The sequence below is a fragment of the Silene latifolia genome, chromosome 5, assembly GCF_048544455.1.
Source record: "Silene latifolia isolate original U9 population chromosome 5, ASM4854445v1, whole genome shotgun sequence".
Taxonomy (NCBI): domain Eukaryota; kingdom Viridiplantae; phylum Streptophyta; class Magnoliopsida; order Caryophyllales; family Caryophyllaceae; genus Silene; species Silene latifolia.
This window is the reverse complement of record NC_133530.1, coordinates 27,165,685-27,189,733: the sequence shown is the minus strand read 5'-3', so window position 1 is coordinate 27,189,733 and position 24,049 is coordinate 27,165,685. Positions and strand designations below refer to the sequence as shown.

At 35.2% G+C, this 24,049-nt stretch overlaps 1 protein-coding gene and 1 pseudogene across 1 annotated transcript; both read left to right on the top strand.

The window, feature by feature from the left end:
• The window catches only part of LOC141655116 (cysteine desulfurase 1, chloroplastic-like), a 123,446-nt pseudogene extending 118,419 nt beyond the window's left edge, over positions 1 to 5,027 (top strand).
• Positions 5,028 to 8,511: 3,484 nt separating this feature from the next.
• On the top strand, positions 8,512 to 9,657 carry LOC141655115 (uncharacterized). The gene is made up of 2 exons (XM_074462211.1): positions 8,512 to 9,028; positions 9,086 to 9,657. The coding sequence occupies exons 1-2, from the start codon at positions 8,512 to 8,514 to the stop codon at positions 9,655 to 9,657; spliced, it is 1,089 nt and encodes a 362-aa protein (XP_074318312.1).
• Positions 9,658 to 24,049: the final 14,392 nt, after the last annotated feature.

Genomic DNA, 24,049 nt, shown 5'->3' with positions numbered 1-24,049 from the left:
TTATTTGGAGCAATCAAGCCCCTTAAGTTTCACCAAAAGTGAAATTCAACCCCATTTTCATAATTTCACCAAATTCTTATATTAAAATCACTTTTAATACAATTTATCAAATATAAAATATTTTGTTTTATAATTTTAGAACTTTTATATTTATATTAAATATTGTGAATTGTTTTATTTTGAATTTTATATTATATAGACAATTTATTATATATGTATGAAGATTATATAAATTATAAACAATTTACTAAATATGTATGTAAAAGTGTTCTTCAATGATTAGTGTAGAAATTTGTAAAGTTGCAATTAATAATTTTTAGTTATTTAATAAATTGTTTAATACTAATATAAAATATTTTTAATTAAAATTCTTGTGAAAATTTAAATAATGGGGTTGATTTTCACTTTTGGTAAAATTTAAGGGGCTTGATTGCTCCAAATAAAACTTATGGAGCCTAATTTCACAATTGAACACAGTTGAGGGGCTTAATTACCACTTTCACGGATTACATAGATATGTTCTTTTTAACATTCAAAGTGGAATTTACAGCAACAACACCTTTTTTTTAGTACTTTTAGGTGTATCTCATATATGAAATCATAGGAGCTTATCTTATTTTACCATGGTTGGCAGATTGGTGCCATTTTTATCGTAGTGCTTTCTGGGTGCACTTTGTCCTGTTCAAGCTCTTGACAAAATCAAGTCGATTAATGTTATGCATCTGACACTCGTCGAATTGTTTGTTCACAGATCATTCTTACCGTTGCTGAACATCATAACGCAATTGTTCCGTGGCAACTTGTCTCTCGAAGACTCTGGTGCCATTTTAAAGTTTGTGAGTTTGATCAAGATGAAGTTCCTGATTCCATGAATTTACTGGAGTCATTGTCGACGAAGACAAAACTTGTGGTTGTTCATCATGTCTCAAATGTGCTTGGTGAGTAAAAGTGCTTTGTTGTTTATGTTTATTGGTAACTGACAAACTTCAACTTTACTGGAACACGCTAATATGCTGCATTTTTATTTAAGTTATTCCAAAAATTTACCTAAAGAAGGTGAATTATCTGTAATAATAGAATAACTCGGACTCTAATTACCAAGCTGGTGTATTTAATACTTTGAACCTCAAAAGTTTGCTTTTATATGGTGATGAACTTTTATGGTTTCGATAATGTATAAATTTCTGCCTGTACATTATTGGTAACTGAAAAACTTCAACCTTAAACTGGAACACGCTACTATTACTGCCTTTTATATAATTTATTCCAGGAATTTACCTAAAGAGGGCGAAACTGTCTGGACAATAATTACTAAGCTGGTGTCTTTTCAATGGAATTGTTAGATAAATTTTATACTTCAAAATTTTGCATTCCATTGTGATCAACTTATGGTTTTGAGCATGTATATTGCTTATACATTATTGGTTAGAAGCAGAAGACACAAGGGCCATCAAACTTCTAGTCCTTTGAAAATTTAAATGGTGATTGATTCTATAAAGGATGATGGATGGATATGTAAAATAATCTTGTTGAAGCATGTCAAATGTCAATTAGTACCTTGAGGTGCCTTAGAGAATTAGGGCTTGTTTGGATGGGGGGTTCTGGAGGGAAAGGGAGGGAGGGATACAAAATCCCTTGTTTAGATAACAAATGAGGCAGGAGGGAAATTGAGGAGGAGGGATCCATTTTCCCTCCTCTAAGCCTAATCAAAATCACTCCAACAAAGGAGAGATTTTGAGGGATAACTCCCTTCCTCCATTTCCCTCCCCTCCCCTCCCCTCCCCTCCTTTTCCCTTTCATTTTTCTATCCAAACAAGGCCTTAGAGCACAATGTCACACTCATGCATGCCTCTTTGAGTCATTGTGCTTGAGACACTTCCAAGTTTTCACCAAATCACTTATGACATAAGTTCATATTGAAGGAGTGGGATAATCTGAGTTCGAAATATATATTACACTACATTCTTTAGGGTGTTGGTATTGATTGGTTTTTATGTTCATTTCTTGCAGCTTCAACTCTCCCAATTCTTGACATAGTGAGGTCAGCTCATGGTGTCGATGCCAAAGTTTTGGTAGATGCTTGTCAAAGTGTCCCTCATATGGTTGTTGATGTTCAGAGTCTTGGCGCTGACTTTCTTGTTGTGTCATCTCACAAGGTATGGTTCTTTTGATATTTTCTTTTACCAACATAGAATGAATCTTCAAAAACAATAACTGAACAAAGCTTCAGATGTGTGGTCCTACAGGTGTTGGATTCTTATATGGCAAAGCCGAGCTTTTGGAAGCCATGCCTCCCTTTTTAGGTAGGAGTTTTCTTTTCTCTGACTTGTTAGGATTATTCCACGCTGATATTGCTATCATCAAGGTTGTGATTCTGTTTGTTCTTAAGCAAATACTCATACTAAGTAGCATCTTGCTGACTCTTGGTTAAAAACCATCTAAACTTCTGTTCAGGTGGTGGAGAGATGATTTATGATGTATACTTGGACCATTCCACCTACGCCGCTATGCGGATCCACCATCCAGATAGGTGTTACCTCCTACAACTTTTATTTCGCTTAATTTCTTGGATTCACCTTACTCCACTAGTGACCCAAGCAAGAAGCGATAAGTCGTAACTTGCTTAATAGTCTTTAAAAAATCCCGAAAATTGTTTTGTCCCTCCATTAATTTCATTTTCATATTGTTGTTCAATATATTTGAGTAGTATTTTTATGAAGCTTATGGAAATTATTGAATTTTGAACGGCCATCAATGTGGTGAATGTTAGAAATTATAAGAGTCATGTAAATCTCCGTTATGGCTGAGATTGTGACTAAAACAAATGAGAAACTGAATATGTTTCAATGCTCATAAATCCCCATAAATCTCCTTGTTGTAACTCACATATTGTGAAAGTATAAATAGTGGATTGATCTAAGCATAATCCATCCAACAACAATAACACAAAATAGTAGTACAATCACAACAAAGCCACCATCATTTGAGCTTTTGGAACTTGGGTTGTGAACAATCTCCGGTGACTCTAGTAGCCATCGATATCGGGTTTCATGGACAGAAATCGGCACGTCGATCTTCGTACCATTCCGCTATTAAGGTACATATATTCTTACAAAGGGTATCGAGCCGATCGTGACACGCTTCATCTCCCGACGCTAAATAACATGATTAAAATCAAAATTCGTTTTTATTTATTTATCATGTTATTCGATATGCCCCTGAAAATTTGTAAACAGATGAATCATATGTTATTTTCATTAATAATGTTTACATATATCATTCATATGTTAATTCCATATCGTTCATATGTTGAAATTTACATAATAAGTTACAGCCCGTTTACATAGTTTTTTTTTTTTTTTTTTTGTAAAGTGGACTCTTACCCGTTCTTCGTCTTCGGTCTTCGTGTATAAGTAAAATAAAATAAAAAATAAAAAAATGTGAGTCTTGATTCTTGAAACAACAGAATACAATCATTTTACAAGGAAATAAATGCTTTTACTTAATAATTAGTTATTGCTCATTATATATAATCAATGGCCATATTAATTTATAAGTTAATTTAATTCATACGAGTACTTAATACGTATGTAATAGTATAATTACTTACAAAAATTTTGAGTTATAATAAAGTTGCACAAATTCTTGCTTGTGACGGAACTATCCATCGCAAACTTGCGACGGGCCGGATACATATCACATTACATAAAAGTGGACCGTATAGGTATTGCAAGTTGCTGAAAAGGGAAAGGATATGTGCGTCTGAATAAACAATTGGGTTGTACTTTCTCCAGTATTTTATTTCCAATTATTGGTATTTACACCAATGCATTTAATGTCCTATTGCTTGTTTAACAGAGTCATTATCACAATCACCTCCATACTTTTCTTCTCAGTTTTCATCCATTTCTCATTCATTCATTCTTTACCTCTCAAAAATCTCTTAAAAAAATCACATTTTAACATTCACAAAAATTCAGAACAAATAAAATGAAGGATGATGCCATAATTTATCAAACAATGGAGGACGAAAATGACGACAATACCATAATTGATTAACCTTTGGCGGAAAAAAACGATGAGTAAAGGTATGTATTTTTGTACATCTATGTTGTCGAGAGAACTTAATTATATTATCATTATTATTATTATTATTATTATTATTATTATTATTATTATTATTATTATTATTATTATTACTACTACTAGTAGTAGTATTATTATTTGTAACACAAATCAATATTGATAAAGGTTATCATTTTTTAGCATGAAAATTGGATGTGTGATGGAGTCAATATAAATATTAATTAATATTTCCATTTATGCACAATTTGTTAGCATGTTGAAAATGGTATATAATGGATAAACATGTGAATTAAATTTTCATAACTAACATAAGTATATTTTACAAATTTTCTTCGTATCATTTTTTAATATATTTTACGAAGGAATCAAATGTGGCATCATATATATCTAGTAATGTTTTCATTCATGTCAAATATATTACCATATATGATGTTTTTTGTGCTTTATGATGTAATATGTATGTAATTATCATCTGAATGTGTGTAGTTTTGAACCTTTTGTTGCCCTATTAACCTGCCTTCATTGTCTTTTTCGGCTAGTGCATCTTCTGTGAGTTTTTATTGTTTCTGATCATTTTTTGTTATTTGTTTTTGTTTTGAATATAATTTTATTGAATATGTTGGTAATTATCTTCTCAATGTTAACTTTTTTTATTCTTTTAAATGACACTCTATAGAATATGTTGGTAATTAATGAGGATGATATCATATAAAGTTAAATTGTCTATATGGTGAACTATTTAGTAATGTTGTGGAGTACTATAAAATGTAACCAATTATCAACTATTTGTGATAATATCTTTCAATTGTATTATAATAACATTGTTCTATTTATGTGGTGACAGAATGAATATTTCGATATTCCCTGTCCAAATGAATCCACGACTTAACTTGAACCTACCACTGAGGATCCCAAGTACAGCTAACGCTACACACGCTTGATAATCAGAAGAGGTCAAAAGATCGTGGGCGATGCTACAAAGGGTGGAGGTGGTGCCAAGAAACAAAAATTTTGGTGGGAAATTATTTACGAGATGTAGATTTACAATTTTGTATCATGAGAATGGTAGTATGAAACTATTGAACTTTACAAGTCATGTTGCCATTCTTGAACAATATGTTAGCATTTACAATTCGGTACCATTTTTGATAAAAATGTAAACAACTTTTTTCAAACCTGTGATAAGAGAGACAATTGTAATTACCAATTTAAATGTCCATTATGTTCACATTTTTTAACATAATGCCACCATTCCATAGCAGGTAGCATTATATCAGTTTACTAACATAAATAATTTGCTAATATAAATGAATATGTGAACAATGGACATTTTGCTATTCTTGAATAATATGTTAGCATTTACAATTTGGTAGACATTATTGATAAAAATGTGAACAACTTTTTTGAAACATGTAACATTATTGATAAAAATGTGAACAATATTTTTGCTAACATAATAAATGAATATGTAAAAAATTTTCAAACATGTTCATTATATTTGTAATTACCAATATAAATACCCACTATATTCACATTTTTGAATTAACATAAATAATTGGCTAACATAATAACTTCCTAGCCAATATTGACATTGTTGAAGAAGATGTCACCCTTCCATAGCAGGTTAAATATTGGCAAAGTATGGTTACAATTGTTTAAAAGTACATGCCCAAAATACAGTGAACATGCTTAAAATAAACTTAACAAAGCATGTTCTAAATACATAATCGATTTCCATCGAGACATAAGTTTACAGACCACAAATCATGTTCAAAATAAGGCCATAAAAGATGTCCAAAATAAGGTCATACAACAAGTCCTAAATAAACAAAACATTACAAGGCTACGGTTTCTTGACAGCGTGTTCTTTTCCCCTGGTGTTGATATTGGTTTGGCTCAGAGGCGTCTTAAAACAAATAGAGGCCCAGTGCGACACGGAAAAATGAGGCCCCAAAATGAATGCACAGGTATATTATACTTCGAGATTTGTATTGAATTTCATTAATAAAAGCTTATAATACGGTGACCAAAAGTGGAGGCCCGGTTTCCACGCCCGTGGTTGCCCGTGGCCTTAGACACCCCTGGTTTGGCTGACCTTCGAATCGCCCGCGTTATCACCCATTCCTGCCCTACATTCCTTCACTAATGCCCTTGTCGTAATCACCTTTTACTTGTTGCACCTTTCTCTATTACTGCTCGAGTGCACCTCTTGCTAAACTTCGAACAAAACTGATAACATATCAAACAAAACTAATAACATATCAAAGAAATTTGATAACATATCAAACGAATTTGATAATATATAAGAAAAATATAAATCAACTACAATTTCAAACATAAAAATAGATTTCATATCCAACGAAATTGGTAACATAACCAACAAAATGATAAAATCTCAATATATATCAATAACTGATATAATTAAATGATAACATATCCAACAAAACTGGTAGCATATTACTACAATGTTCCGATTACAGTTGCATGTATATGCCATATATCTCTCTAAAAATTCTCTCTCTAAAAATTCTCTCTGAATGTAAAACCAACAGCAAGGTCTCCCTCCGGAGACCGGAGGAGGAGCATCGAATACCAAAAATACTAAACGCAAAACAATGCATATTAGCGAATTCAATGCTGTGGATGTAACAATGGGAAATGATACATCAATGAGTATCGATCCCAATACTAATCAGAGCCCCAACCCTCCATCAAATAAATCCGGTTTTTCATACAGTAATATGGTCCAAGGCTATCACCATACATCAGAGAATGATGACATTTTCGATCTAGAAGATTTGGCCATTGATTCAGACGATGAGGAAGAAGCCGATGAAGAAACTGATGAAGTTGCTAACATTTGTCCAACGATAAGATTATCGAAAGACGAGAAAACAAGCATTCGAAAACCGTGGAGACGGTCGCTCATAATCAAAATGTTTGATAAGCAAATTAGCTATTTATCACTCATGAGAAAACTTCAAGCTAAATGGTCTATTCGAGGCAAATTGACATTAACAGATCTAGGAAACTCATACTACGTTGCTCGTTTCTCAGCCAGAGAGGACCTTGAACACGTTCTTACTCAAGGCCCTTGGATGATAGACGATCACTATCTCACTATCAGAAAATGGGTTCCTAACTTTGTCCCTTCTGAAGATAGGATTAGTCGGCTGACGGCATGGGTACGCATTCCAAACCTCCCTGTTGAGTACTTCAACAAAGAATTCCTTATGAAAATAGGGGATAAGATAGGGAATGTTATTCGTATTGATAAAAATACAGAAATGGCGGAACGGGGTCAATTCACTCGAATGAGTATTGAGGTTAATATTGATAAACCTCTCTTGTCTAAATTCTGATTAAACAAGAAAATCTCCCACATTCAATATGAAGGACTACGTATGATATGCTTTGAGTGCGGCAGATTTGGTCATTTGAAAGAAGAGTGTTCAGCGACTAAGGCCATGGTGTTGTCTGATTCCCCTGTTCAACAGGATCATCATCATACCGATACAGATGAGGCTCTTCCTAAGGACACTAGCACCCATTCAACAGACGCAGAGGCAAATTTTGGCGAGTGGATGCTGGTGAAAAAACCACCAAGGAAGAAGCCGGTTTCGAAAGCAGATAATTCGAATTCGAATATTTCCCAGTCGGGTCCAAGCAAGAGTATCTTTAATTATGGAAAGAACAATAGCCATAATTCTGGGTCAAGATTTTCTTCTTTGACAGACGGAAATTTAGCCATTGACCAATCCACACAAAATCCGCCTAGAATCTCTTCTATTTCCATCAATAATCAATCTTCCACCTCTACCAATATTCTTACCAAAAATAAGTCGAATATTCCTACTACCTCTTCTCGCAATTATACGCAAAACAATATTCAATCAAGAAGCAATAATAAGTTTCCTAAAAATTCTTTAAGAATTCTAAAAAAAATTCCAACACCTCCAAATACCTCAAAAAATCAACCCAGTGGTCCAAACAATCAAGCAAATATTCTGACAGATATTACAAACAGCTCTTTAGCTATTCCTCAACCCTTCGTGTTCACCTCTGATATCAATAACCCGATCAAACCCTCCATTGTCTTAGACAGAGAAAACATATCAGAACATGAATCCTCACGTATCCGTCTTCCACCCCCCTCTACCACAGTTACGATGCCTACCACAACCCATCCAGGTCGAGATGGTCCCCCCAACCCGACAATTCATAGCGAAGCTCTTGCCGGAGATGCCCGTTCCCTTTATGAGGGTGATGGTACAGGAGAGCCCGTCGATGGACATCACAATTCAATCAATAGACAAAGCTCCGTCGAGTCTCCAACTGGAGATGTCGATACCATGCAATGTTAAACATATTCTATCGCTTGTAAGTCGAGCTTATCTATCTTATTTAAATTTTGTCCCGTCTTCCATGTCGGATAGAATACCCAACCTGTCTCCCAAATTGCCCCCGATCACACTCTTAGTGTGGAACATTCAGGGGACTGGAAATAGAAGTAAGATTAGCGCGCTTAAGGAGGTTGTGAGAAACTTTAAGCCGTCAGTTATTGCCTTGTTGGAGACCCATAAAGATGGTAATCATGCTGATAAAATTAGCAAGGTTATCGGTTATAGCGGTCATTGTCGAGTCGACGCTATTGGTTTCAGTGGAGGCATTTGGTTATATTGGCGTCCCGAATTGGTATCTGTTAACCTTGTTAAAGATCATTCACAGTTTATTACAGTAGAAGTGGGATGTAATGGAGCTCTCCCCTGGTTCTTTACTACAGTTTACGCTAGTCCGAATCCGCAAAATAGACATGATTTATGGGCAGAACTTGAACAGTATGCTCATTCTCATAACCACCCATGGATGTTAGCGGGAGACTTTAATGAGACTCGCTCCCTTGCCGAAAGACATGGAGGAGACACAAACATGGCTCGAAGATGTGAGATTTTTAACAATTGAGTGGAGAATTGCGAATTGATAGAGCTCGAATTTTCAGGCCCTGCTCACACTTGGGCAAGAGGCAACTCGGAAGAAACTCGACAGAGTGCTAGGTTGGACAGAGCTTTGTGCAACAGCGAATTTGCCACTCAGTTTGGTAATGCAAGTGTCCGGCATCTCCCTGCATATCAGTCAGATAATTGCCCTCTTCTTATATCTCCTAATGGTTTTGCTCCGCTAAATTCAATTCACAGACCCTTCCGTTTTCAAGCTGCGTGGATAACTCATGAAAAATTTACGGACTTTGTAAAAAAAAGCTGGCCAGAAGGAGATAACCTCGTCTCGCAACTTTCGAATCTGTCCAATAAATTGCAGAGTTGGAATGAGGAAGTCTTCGGCAACATATTTCGCCAAAAAAGGGAATTAATGGCTCGAATAGGAGGATGCCAAAGAGAACTCGCGCAAAATCGTCAAAGACATTTAATTAAATTGGAAGCCAAGCTTCGCAAAGAATTAGATGATATTTTAGAACGGGAGGAAATTCTTTGGTACCAAAAATCAAGAGTAGAATTTATTAAAGATGGCGATAGAAATACGTCGTACTTTCAAGTTAGCACCTTGGTGCGTTGATGGCGAAATAAAATCAATTCCTTGAAGAATGAAGCCGGGGAATGGATAGAGAATAAAGACGAGGTTGGACGAATGGTTGTTAATTATTTCAAGGGACTTTATACAGAGGAAAATCCACATCCTACTGCAGCCGAGGTTGATTTACCACATGACAATTTCCAAGATTTTAGTAACGAGCAATGGAGTTGGCTTACAAAGTATTTCTCCTATGCCGATATAGAAAGATCTATCTTCGATATGGGCTCCCTTAAAGCACCCGGACCCGATGGCTTTCAAGCTTTGTTTTACCAGAAAAATTGGTCCGTGGTCAAGTCGAATGTGTGCGATATGGCCATGAAAGCACTCGAAGGTAAAGGCTTCCTTCCAGGTATGAATGATACCCACATAGTCTTGATCCCAAAGGTGGCTGCCCCTGAATATATATCACAATTCCGCCCTATCAGTCTTTGCAACGTAGCATACAAAATTGTTAGTAAAGTCCTCGCGAATAGAATAAAAAAAGTGCTCCCGTTCCTCATATCTGAAAATCAAAGCGGCTTTGTCCCGAGTCGTCAAATTACAGATAATATTGTGGTTTTTCAAGAAGCTATTCATACTATGCGTCATAAAAAAAGGAGCTAAAGGGTATATGGCTATTAAGATCGACCTAGAAAAGGCATATGATCGGCTCAGGTGGGAATTTATCGAGGAAACGTTGACTGACATGCGACTACATATTCTATTAATTAATACAATTATGGAATGCGTCACCACACCATCTATGCAAATTTTGTGGAATGGAGAGGCTACCGAGAAGTTCACACCGTCACGAGGAGTCAGGCAAGGAGACCCTCTATCCTCTTATTTATTCGTCATGTGTCTAGAAAAATTGCAACAAGCCATTGAAGAGCGGGTTCGATATACCGATTGGTTACCACTACCCATATGCAAGGGAGGCCCGAAAATATCGAATTTATTTTTTGCGGATGATATGATATTATTCGCGGAGGCTAGAGCTGATCAAGCTTTGACTATCAAGTACGTCCTCGATAATTTTTGTAAGGCTTCGGGAGAGAAGGTAAGTATAGCCAAATCCAAGATTTTTTTTCTCACCTAATACGTCTCCAGCAAACCGAGAAGAAATTGCAAGTATTTTGGGGTTCGAAGCCACAACGGACCTAGGTACTTACTTGGGGATGCCCACTATTCACGGACGGGTCACTAAAGCTACATTCGCTCATCTTGAAGAAAAGTTTAGCAAAAGACTAGCTGGCTGGCAAACCAAACACTTGTCTTTGGCCGGTCGTAGTACCTTGATTCAGTCAACACTCTCGACCATGGCGAATTACTCTATGCAAACGGCTAAACTACCAAAATCGGTATGTGACAATATAGACATGAGAACTCGTCGCTTCTTGTGGGGGGGCAATGAGGACCATAAGAAAATTCATCTTATTAATTGGGAGACCATTCAAAACCCAAAATCTCTTGGAGGACTCGGTATAAGATCGTCAAGACAATCCAACGCGGCCTTCCTAACCAAGCTTGGCTGGCGTGTACTATCGGAGCCATCTAGACTTGGGGCTCGGGTCCTTCGCGTCAAGTATTGTAATGGAAGATGTGACATTGACATGTTCCAACCTAAAGCTAATATGTCCAATGTTTGGGCAGGTATTACAGCTCAATCAGAATTTATATACAAGGGAACATCGATAGCCATCGGAAACGGAAGACGAACCCTTTTTTGAGATCACTCCTGGGTAGAAAAAGGTTGCCTTTCGGATAAAGCTTTAGCTCCTATTCCTGAACCCATCCTTGGTGCGACTGTAAGTGAAATGTGGGATGATAATGGGGATTGGAAATGGGACGTCTTTTCTAATTTCCTACCGCCTGAAGAACTAAAGAAAATAGCTGCATATTCTTTATCGACGGACCCGGATATGGAGGATAGTTTGTATTGGAATGGTACCTTACACGGTAAATTCTCCATTCAATCTGCTTTAGCTATTGTCAGAGGAGCGAAAGTCCCACCAGAAAATAATCCGATTACTTGGCATATTATTTGGAAGCTCCCGGTCCAACAAAGAATCCGCATGTTTATCTGGCTTGCAGCTCACGGCCGGCTAATAACAAACTATAATAGGGTGAAACGAAGCTTGTCAGACGATCCCCTATGCCCACGCTGCTAGTCAGACGATGAAACTTTGGACCATCTCCTTAGACAATGCCCTATGTCGAAGGAGATTTGGTTACAAATTGGTGGGTATGCAACCCTCCCCTCTTTTTACACGGATCCATACCCAGAATGGATCACAAAAAATGCGAGTAATGGCTCATCATTGTCATCTCCGAATTGGTCCATGAAATACGCTATCACTTGTTGGTGGATATGGCGTTGGAGAAACAATGCAGTCTTCGGAAGGGCAGAGGACAATCCAACTGACCCTATTCGTTTTCTGTACCACCAATTTGATATGTCGAAGTCCGCTTTCGACCCGTTCTCGCTGTTTATACCAAGCCCATGGACTTCGCTAGAAGAAAGATACATACGCTGGAATATTCCTCCTAATGGCTGGGTCCTACTTAATACGGATGGGTCATCCAAGGGTAACCCAGGTGAAGCCGGCTGTGGAGGACTAATTCGGGATGATACGGGTAATTTCATCACGGGTTTTCTCTTTTCCTGTGGAGTCTGCACATCGATGAGGGCAGAGATGAGAGCGGTTGTCGTGGGGTTAGAACGGGCTAGAGCTATGAATTTCACTAAGGTCATCGTCCATATGGACAACAAACCTTGTGTCGGGTTCATTGAGGAAGACCAACTCCTAAGAAATAGTCTCCGACCTTTGGTTAGTCGTTGCAAGGAGCTTATTGGAATGGCAGGATGGACGGTTCGAATTGAGCATGTCTTTAGAGAGGCGAATCGAGCTGCGGATTGGCTAGCTAATGCAGGAGTCCATTCTTCGACTAGCGTGACATTCTTTGATGAGCCACCTAATGGTCTTCGAGCTATCTTAAGGGAAGACTTGCTGGGAGTCGCATTCCCACGATTAGTTTCTAGCTAGTTTCTTTTATTTGTCGGGGATTTCTTCCCCTCTTTTGCACCAAAAAAAAAACAATGTTCCGATTTAATACCCAAAAATGATAACATAACTAGTAATATGGTAACATATCAATATAAATCAATAAGTGAGAACATTAAATGAGAACATACTCTATAAAATTGGTAACATATCAAGCAAATATTCAATCAAACTAAAGTATCAAGCAAACATTATTGTTTAAATTTTTACTCAATATAAAAAAGAAAAATATAACATCATTTAAAATAATATCAAAAAATGAGAATAGTTAGAGTAACGATAATAACATAAATGAATTTACTAACATAATAAAAGTATACAAAAATTGAATGCACTGAAAAAACAAACAAGAACAAACACATAAACCACCAAAGAAAATACTAAAATGATAATACCTTCTCCGACAAAGTAAAGTGGTGAAATCAAACTAGCTTCTCCGAGAGAAAATGAGGCATATGAAAGTTTCTTTCAGAGAATTTTGAATGTGGAGAGAGAAGGGGGGGGGGGAGATGAGAGGGTGGAATGTAAAAGAGTTTTAGAGAGATTAGGTTAACAATAATGCTTTTGGGGTAAACTAGCTACATTGGGAAAGGGGGGGGGGGGGTTAAAAAGTCAGCTGCCACTATTTGCGCACAGTACGGGTTATCTACTCACTTTCCGTTAAAATGGCACTATCCGACCCGTCGCAAGCTTGCGACGGGTATCTCCGTCACAAGCAAGGCGGATTGAGTTGTTGTACTACAAATCCGAAATAGTGACAAATGTTTTGTTATATACAAATTCTTGTTCAAGTTATGTGTAACCATTTTAAACTTAAATAAAATAGGTCAGTAGTATCAATTAAGATAAAAGCAAAATGAAGAGGTAAAGTAACAGATTTTGTCTTATATGCTTAAGTAAAATGATATTAAATCCGTTTTATTGTTAAGACCGACACTTCGTCTTATTTAAGTGGTTGAAAGGGGTAAGCATCGGTCCAAGACCGGACCGAATCAGACCAAACAGGACCGGACCGAAGACCGAAACTGAGAATTTAGTGGATCGTAGACCGAACCTAAAAGTGTCGGTCTTGGACCAGACCAAACCCAAAATATTTGGTCCGGTTCGGTACTAAACCTAGTTGGACTAAAAATTATGATTTGTCACTGATTATTATGCACTAATTAACTTTAGTTTCACTAAATCAAACATAATAAATAATCAAACTATGATTTGATTTGAATAATCGTTAATATTGAGTTTATAATGTCTTTCGATGGTAAATTAGTAAACTATTTCCAAAAATTATAGAGATTAATCTTAAGAAAACGTCGAATTCGGTCTCTTAGGCCCGGAATTGAAACAACGGTTTTGGACCAGATCGGACCTAAAACCGAAACCTAAAAAAATGAAAATTGAGAACCGAACCTAAAAGAATTCGTTCCGCTTTCAATCCAAACTAAATGATTCGCTCCGATCTATTTTTTCAATCCGGACCTAAAGTTACTCAGCTCTAATTGATGTAGCACGGAAATGAATAGATGGAAATGGAGCAAACTTTAATTGTTTTTTTTTTTGACAATAATAAACCTTATATATATCAAACAAAGAAAGTGTTGATTACAGTGAAAAAATCAGCCAGTATCCAGACTGACTGACCAAAGAGCATACATACGTAAGAAACATCGAATTTTCAACAACGAGTGTCGCAGTTCGATTGGTACTGGTTTTGTGGAAGCCAGAACGGAAGATAATTTCTTTGATGCTATCCGGAAGGAAACGGATGGAAGTGAGGCAGAGTGGGCTCTATACATGGTTATCAGTAGCCCTTTCGTTGAGGCTGCAAATAGCGAGGAAGCCCGAACAAGGGAAAGAGCCGGAGTACAACAGGTCGTATCTGAAGAGGAGACAATGTATTGATCACGAGAAAATGACCTGCAAACCAAAATTAAGTAAGTAACGGAAAAAGAAGGCAGAGCATAATCCAAGGTTGAAATCGCAAAATTATTATGAGGCTTCGAGTAGGATGGCAAATAAACAGGCAGCTGAGAATGAGAGGCGAAAAGATAGTCAGATAGATGTAAAATCTGACTGACGCTGCAAACTTTAATTGTGAAAAACCTAAAAAGTGGTTAATCAAAAGCTTAAAAAGCAAGCCCTATCCAATCTCTATTTTTGTTATTAAAATATGTTTCTAGGCCGGACACCACCAACGACCTACACTTGTATACTGCCAAGTGCCACCATCTTCGAGTAATTTATCCCAACTTCTTATCAACCACATGTAATCCTACCATAATCACAATTTTAAGCAACAAATAATGAGGTGGACTGAATTCGTATATTTAATGCAAGTTTCAGAGGAAATTGAGACCCTTACGCATATTATATGACGCAAATATATATATATATATATATATATATATATATATATATATATATATATAGAGGATCCGGTGAAAGATTTCATTATGGCATTATGGCGTGCCTACTACCACCAAATTCCTTCATTAGACTTAGAGCGGACTGTTAGCGCGGAGTTCTTCAAATTGGGCTGAAATTTTGGCCCAAATATTTTATAAATCTGAAAATTTCGCATCAATTATTCTATTCTTCATCGATAAGCTATTCTTCATAGACAAGCTACATCGATTCATGAAATTGCAGCCATCATACCAAATCTGCTCCATAAACTAATCAATTGCAACCATTCTTCGTAGAATACAATTGCAGCGATTTGCCGATCAACAAGCTACATCAATAATATCGACATTTGATCAATTTCATCGTGTTTGTTGTTGTCATTGTTGCTCTTATTAAGGATTTCAGGTAATTTCTCATCTTAGGATTATTGGTTTTGAATTTTGCAATTTTTTGTGTATTATTGTCATTTGTTTATGTGATGTGATGATAAGTGTTAAACGAACAGGTAGAAATTTGTTCCCAAGAAAAGTTAGTTGTAAAGGTCCATCTATAGAAGAATTAATTGGATGAAAGAAAACGTTGGCTATTCCAATGATTAAGCACTCCATCAAACCCGAGTTAAGTTTTAGCATTTTAGACGAGTTCTAGATTTCTAGGGTCTCATTAACTTTATGAAATTAATTGATTTCTACAATAAGACGTTTCACACCGTAAGAAAAAAATCATTCATTTATTATTTTGCGAAAAATCATAGGATGCATGTGTTATAGTCTATAGATAAGAATCAAGCGTACATACTATTTCGCTTTTAATTTATGAAATTTTGCGTATTATTTGTTTCGGTGTTGTGAATTTTGAAGGCGTTTTTGTGAATCATATAGCTTATTTTGTGAACTTATATGTGTATTTTGTGAGACTTGGTCATAAGTTATTGAAATGGCCTATTTAGCTATTTCTCTTATCCTGTGAATTTTAGGCTTTATTTTGTGAATCTTAAAGCTTGATTTGTCAACATAAGTGGTTAAAATCATATACTTTGCTTTTTGTCCGATTTTGTGAATCTCGGCCTTGTTCAAAGAATCGAGCTTGTTTTGTGAAACTTGGTCATCATAAGTGGTTAAAATCACCTTTTTTGCTTTTTTCCTTATTTGGTGAATTTCAGACCTTATTTTGTGAATCTCATACCTTATTCAGTGAATCTTAAGACTTGTTTTGTGAAACTTGATCATCATAAGTGGTTAAAATTACCTATTTTGCTCTTTTCTTTATTAGGTGAATCTCAGACTTTATTTTGTGAATCTCTGACCTTGTTCAGTGAATCTTAGAGCTTGTTTTGTGAAACTTGGTCATCATAAGTGGTTAAAATCACGTTTTTTGCTCTTTTTCTTATTTGGTGAATCTCAAACCTTATTTTGTGAATCTCATACCTTATTCAGTGAATCTTAAGGCTTATTTTGTGAAACTTGATCATCATAAGTGGTTAAAATCACCTATTTTGCTCTTTTCTTTATTAGGTGAATCTCGGACTTTGTTTTGTGAATCTCGGACCTTGTTCATGAATCTTAGAGCTTGTTTTGTGAAACTTGGTAATCATAAGTGGTTAAAATCACGTTTTTTGCTCTTTTCCTTCTTTGGTGAATCTCAAACCTTATTTTGTGAAACTTGGTCATCATAAGTGGTTAAAATAAATGGGGGTATGATTTTCTTTCACATTCTTTCAAGATGGAATGAACTAAAGCAAAGACATATTCAAAAAAACCGCAATTAATTTTGTTCCTCAACATGATGGTGGAAAAAGATCTAAGCTATATACACAACTATACTAGTACAGAGCAAAATACCAAAGTGACAATTATTTCTTTTCAAATTAACAGCTTAACCAAAAATGGAAAGTTTCAAGGTAAGGACTAGAGCACACCTCGAGAATCAATTTCTTTAGTCGTTCCTCTAATGGCAAGGGGAGCAGAGATAAGGGAACAACTCACATGATGAAAACTAGTGGAATGATTTAATTATTTTAAAACCAATTAGCTCAAATGGCAGAGCGTTGTGCAATGCACAAGGTGTGGGTTCGACTCCCATGTTGGTTATTGACTCCATCACATTACTTCAAAGCCTAATTGGTATTTCTTTAGTGGACTTTTGGGTTTTGGCCTTTTCTGTCATGTCCAATTGCACCCAATTTAGATAATTTCTAACATTGACTTTACAAAGGACTCAAAATTGTAATCCTTTGCTCCTTTAGTGGCTCTGCATGACGTTTTGGGTTATGCACGCCGTTTGTGCACATCTAAGTTTGAGCTTCTTCTACTCATCCTCAATTTTGCACATCTGAGTACGGATTTGGCTAACTCATCCTCAATGTTATTGTATTTAAGTTTAATACACTAGATTCTTAAATTAACTAGGCTATATGAGATTCGAACTCATACCTTTGTGCAAGATTTGCACATTGCTCTCCCATTTGAGCTAATAGCCATTAAGATATACGAGTACATAAGAAAATATAGTGTAGCATTGCTAGTGAGCTTCACAATACCACTCGAATATATTTATTCAAATCTCTAGTCATAGAAAAAAAAAAATCTCCAGATGGAAATATTAGATCATGAGGGGAAAAAAGACTTCTACCAAATAAGGAAAAAGAAAAGAGTTGTTCGAGGGAGGGAGGAGTTTTAGAAGAATGGAGATAGGCACGAAAGATAAACACCGGGAAACAGTACACCCTCGAGTGTTTGCCTCAAGACACGATATGATAGTACTCTTCGTTCACACACTAAATTATGTCCCTATTGACCAGCCAAACCAGACGCACATTTAACCTCAGAGAATCAACCACGTAGACTTCTAAAGTAATCTAAAACAGCAAACACGAGGCAATTGAAATAAAGAACTTACAGAGCCCGTTTCAACAAGATTGTCCTCTCCTTCGTAGTCGCAAGGTCCGAATATCACCTTCATCATCGTCACCTCCGAAATATGACGAAATTGACGGCATTGGTCTACTTTCTGTAATTTGCAATGAATCCATTGAAGGTAAATCTTCCTCCTCGCCGATTTTTCTCTAAAAACTCACATACACCAAGTCAATTTGATATGTTTGATAAAATACACATCCCACTGTCACATAGAACAAAAGTATGGAATTCGCTTGAGCGGATGCAATCATTCGGAAAAGTCTACCGTAAAACTGAGCAAACATCTTACTTGAAAAGAGTAAAATTAAGGAGGCAAATGTATTGATCGCTTACAACACTCCAATTTAAACAATCAAATGCTACTGACTAGCTACGATTAAAAATACGGGAACAGTTAAAAGTACCTTTACACGATATCCGCGATCCATCAATCTCTTAACACTGTCTACTTTTGTCTTGACATCCTTGAATTCCTGGAGAAAGAAATTAGAAACCATCGCTAAGTAGAAGTCGTAAGATTAGTAAAATGCTTGAACCACTTGAAAATAAATATCCCAAACGAGAAAAGACAACACTAACACAGACAATTACAAGACGCATCTACAAAATTTAACTAACAGCTGTTACACTAACACAGACAATTACAAGACGCATTTACCTGTATTGCCCACGGGAGAACACTTTGATTGGATCGAAAGATGCAGCCTTTGTGTGCAAAGCTTCCATGATAAGGGGAGAAACTGTAGAATTGAAATAAGGTTATGACCAAAACTTAAGAAAATAATTAAGAAAAATCGAAATTGATGTATGAAATAGTAAAGAAACGGAAAGAAACATACGAACAAGTGAGAAATCGATCAAAACTTGCAAATAAAAAGAGCGAAACTCGGTGATTAAACTAATTTATGACCAAAATTTAACAGAAATCGAAATCTAGGTATCAAAAAGTAAATAAAGAGAATGAAACATACGAACAAGCAGAGATCGATCAAAACATACAAACCAAGAGCGAAACTTACCAATTAAACTACTTGATTGAAAATTCTAACAAATTGAATAAGTTTATCGAAAATTAGTGTGATGAATATAGAATGAAATCGAGATGCATCAAAAGGAAAATTAGTTGATCGAAATTACCTAGATTAGGATGATAATGGCGATCAAAATTTAGGATGATAATGGCGATCAAAATTTGACCGAAAAATCGATCAAAATTTGAGTGGTACTGAAAAAAAGAGAGACAGAGAGATAGAGAGAGAAAGTGAAGAGAGTGGGAGTGTACGGAGTAAATGAGTGAGTATGAGAGGGAAATGGCGAGTTAGATGTGTTTTGTAGGGGGGCACGTGGCGAATCCGGTGCGTCTATAGTTTTTAGATCTAAGGGTTTAGAATGAGTCAAATTACTTACCACCCTAAGAAGGGTGCCTCACATGATTCAATCTCTATATATATATATATATATATATATATATATATATATATATATATATATATATATATATATATATATATATATATATATATATATATATATTTAACTTTTATACGGAGTAATAGTAATTCATACCAGATCATTTAAGTATAGGCTAAATAATCTCATACAACATTTAAGAAACTTAATTCTCATAATTGATCAAATAATCTCATTCCTTATGAATAAATAAATATAAGCAATGATGTCGCTACTGATAAGAGAATAAAATTTTTTAACAGTTTTCGCTCTAAACGAAATCTGGTTAAATAAGAAAACAATACTTTTTTTGAGGAAAAATAAGAAAACAATACTTTATTTTTATTAGATTATTATCTTTTAATTAAGATATAATCTTTTAATCATTATAATTATTTTTAAATAAATTATAATCTTTTAATTAAAATAAAACAAATTTGGTATAAATTTTAAAATTCGTATTTAAAAAACCTATAAGTTGATATTATTAGTTTCGCATAGAAAAAACGTACCACGTACTTAATTCGTATAAAAAAGTTATGAACTGATATCATTAATTTTGTGACCAAAAAAATCTTTAAAATTATTTGAAAAAAATTATAAACTGAATTCATTAGTGTTATGGTAAAAAAAATTCATTAAAATACATATTTTATGACGCTACTCAATTCTTTTGATTAGTTTTCCATTTTAATTTTTTATTCTTATTAAAGGAGTTTTTTTGTCAAAAACTACCTTATATTTAGGGGTATTTGTAAAAAAAACTAGCTTATATTATTTTTCTTGTTTTAGACTACCTTTGTTTTCTCTTTTTTGGGTCAAAACTACCTATGCCGAAAATATGGCGAAATTTGGTCATTTAACGACACTAACCTATCTCACATTACTCTCTTAACACCAAACAACAATGATCAAGTGTGTTCAAACCACAATTTAACTTCAAATAAGCATAATTATTTATGTTTTTACATTTTAATACTCCCTCCTATCCAGACCAAAGGTTACAGTTGCCTTTTGGCACTATTCATGGTCGTAGGGAATCTTTGATATTATTCTTAATCTATAAGACAAAATATAGTCATGTGAGATCTTGTTTGATTTATCGTCATGAATGCTATAAAAATATCAAATTTTTATAATTTTTAATAATGTGTAACTAACGATATGCACGTTTTAAAACGTGCCTCGACAAGTGTGATAAAGCAACTGTAACCTTTGGTCTGGATGTGAGGGAGTAATAACTACGAACATCTCTTAAAGTTAGGCATAAGTACATCATGACTTCCCAAAATAGGGTCTAAGCAAGTTTGAAATATAAAGGACTCATGCGAGATAGGTTAAAGCCAGAAAAATGACCAATTACGTCTAGACTCTTAGCATAGGTAGTTATTGACAAAAAATAAAGAAACCAAAGGTAGTCGAAAACAGAAAATATAATGTAAGGTAGTATTTTTACAAATACCCCTAAATATAAGGTAATTTATAACAAAAAAACTCTTATTAAAATATAAAAAATTAATAATATGTTAACTTTAAATTATAAATAATACATTCAAAACTAAATGATTTATAAATATATGATTTATAAATACATTCAAAACTCTTATTAATGATTAATTATATCATGTGACGTGTGACTATGTGGGTACTAAACTCATTTGGTAACAATATATGACTTCACATTTGCTATAAATCATGTGAACCTAAATTATTAGGTTATGAAAATCCCTTTTGAATGGAAAGTTGAGATTTTTCTACAAAATCACATGCAAAGCTAGTGAATCTAGTTGCTAAATGCTGCCCAAGATAATTGCAAATGAGTGTTTTCACTTTCTTAAACGACTTATATATTACTCCCTCTCATCCAAATTAAATGTAACAGTTGCTTTATCACACTTGTCGAGTCATGTTTTACAACGTGAATATCTTTAGTTACACATTATTAAAAATTGGGTTTTTTTGTCAAAAACTACCTTATATTTAGGTGTATTTGTAAAAATACTACCTTACATTATTTTATTTTTTTTCAACTACCTTTGTTTTCTTTATTTTTGGTCAATAACTACCTACGCTAAGAATCTAAACATATTTGGTCTATTTTCCGGCTTTAACATATCTCACATGACTCTTTTATATTTTAATCTTAGTAAGGCCCGATTTTGGGAAGTCATAAAGTACTTACGCTAAACTTTAGTAGATGTTTGTAGTAATTATTGAAATGTGAAATTCATTAATTTTGATTATCTGAAGTTAAATTTTGGTTTGGACGCAGTTGATCATTGTTGTTTGATGTTAGAAAAGTCATGTGAGATAGGTTAATGTCACCAAATCGACCAAATCTCGTCATATTTTCAGCGTAGGTAGTTTTTGACCAAAAAATGAGAAAACAAAGGTAGTCTAAAACAAGAAAAATAATATAAGGTAATTTTTTTACAAATACCCCTAAATATAAGGTAGTTTTTGACAAAAAACTCTTAAAAATTTTAAAAATTTGATATTCGTGTAGCATTCATGACGATAAATCAAACAAGATCTCGCATGACTATATTTTGTCTTATAGATTAAGAATAATATCAAAGATTCCCTACGACCATGAATAGTGATAAAAACCAAGTGTTACCATTGGTTTGGATTAGGGGTGCTAACGAGCCGAACCGAGCCCGAGTTTGGCCTTGCACGCCTTGTGCTCAAGAACCAAAACTCGATCTCGAGCTTACCCGAGCTTGTAAAAAGTGTGCTCGCTATCAACCTTGCGATCTTTAAGACGAGCTCGAGCCAAACTCGAGCTCAAATCGAGCCTATATATAATGGTTAAGTTTTTTATTTTATTTTGCGTCCGATATTTTCAATAACAAGACTTGAAGGTTAAATGCAAAATATTTGGCAAATCGGTGAGTCATTTGATATATGTGATACAAAGATATAATCAAGATAAAATATTTTTATAAAATATGAGTAATATCTTATATAATCACACAAGTTCGAGCCGCTCACGAGCTTTTCGAGCCGAGCTAGCGTATGCTCGGCTTGACTCGTTAAGCTCTCGAGTCGAGCCCGAGCTCGAGTCGATCTTTAACCGAGCTTTGATCGAGCCGATCTCGAGTTGCTCACGAGCCGTCTCGTCTCATTAACACACCTAGTTTGGATAAGAGGGAGTACTTACAATCACAAAGTCACAAGGGCATGCAAATAAAACGCGAACCAAATTTACACTAAATCGCGAGTTCCACCTCTCTTGATTTGACCATGTAACACAAATTATTGTCTAAGATGATCTTTATTCATTTTAAAAAAATAAGACGAGTCAGTTAGATAGATAAGATAAAAACATAATGACGAAGAAATAATAAAACTCTTGTCTAATCTATAATATGAAGCAATACTTGTGAGGAAGAATAACTATAAGTGTTTTAACAATTGAATAATTGCTATAAGATAATCTACGTGAAATAGAAATAATTGATTAATAGAACGCCATATGACATTTATATAGGACATCTGTAATCGAAAATGAATCTATTAAAAATCAAATAAAAATAATTTTCTTGAAAATTAGGGATCTCAAACCATGATCTGACAATTCGGCTCGGTCTTGTATCGCTATCTTCATGCAGCTTTTGATGAGGGGATCTTTCGTATGATAAATTGTAAAAGGAAAAATATCTCTTACTGGTTCCGAAGATCGTTGACAAATAACTTGCATTGTATCCATTGAACTAATGTGCGACGACCTATCAACGAACTACTTTGTCTATATTACGAGTGAAATTGAACCCATGATTAACTGGAAAACCTCCGAATAAAGGTTGAAAAACGATTTTTACAAAAAGAGAGACTTTTATTGACTAGATGATAAGCACGTATACTATTAATTGATAAAAGAAGCAGTTTTGAAACTTACCACTGATTGATTATCGATGAGAGTCTTGCAGACCTGGCAAAATCAACCCGACCCGGTTGACCCGACCCGAAAAGGATGACCCGAGACCCGAAATCGACCCGAATGGCTGGACCCGAATGACACCCGAAGCCCGAAGTGACCCGACCCGACCCGAAAATGACCCGAGCTTTCATGGACCCGTAACAGACCCGACCCGAAATGACCAATCTGAAACCACTCAACCCGAAAATGACCCGACCAAATATAACTTTAATTGACCCTAATAGACTTGAATTGCCTCTCTTCTCTTAATCTTTGACCCGAAAATGGCCTGGCTCGAATTAACCCGACCCGCTTGACCCGAAACACACCCGACCAACAAACCCGAAATAAACCCATAACCCGAAATGAACTGACCCGATCCGAACTAACCCGAAAATTTGAGAAACCCGAAATGACCCGACCCAAACTGGCCCGACCCGAACCCGACCCGGTTGACCCGTTTGCCAGATCTTAGATAGAGGCTATGTTTTTTTTAAAGAGATGGAGGCTGACATCTATATTATATTGATTATACTCCATTTCTAAGATAATTACGGAGTAGTAAATATAGAAAAAAGAAAAATTTAACAATTTTTTGTAATTTGTGAAGACTATAAAAACACTCCTATCATTTAAGT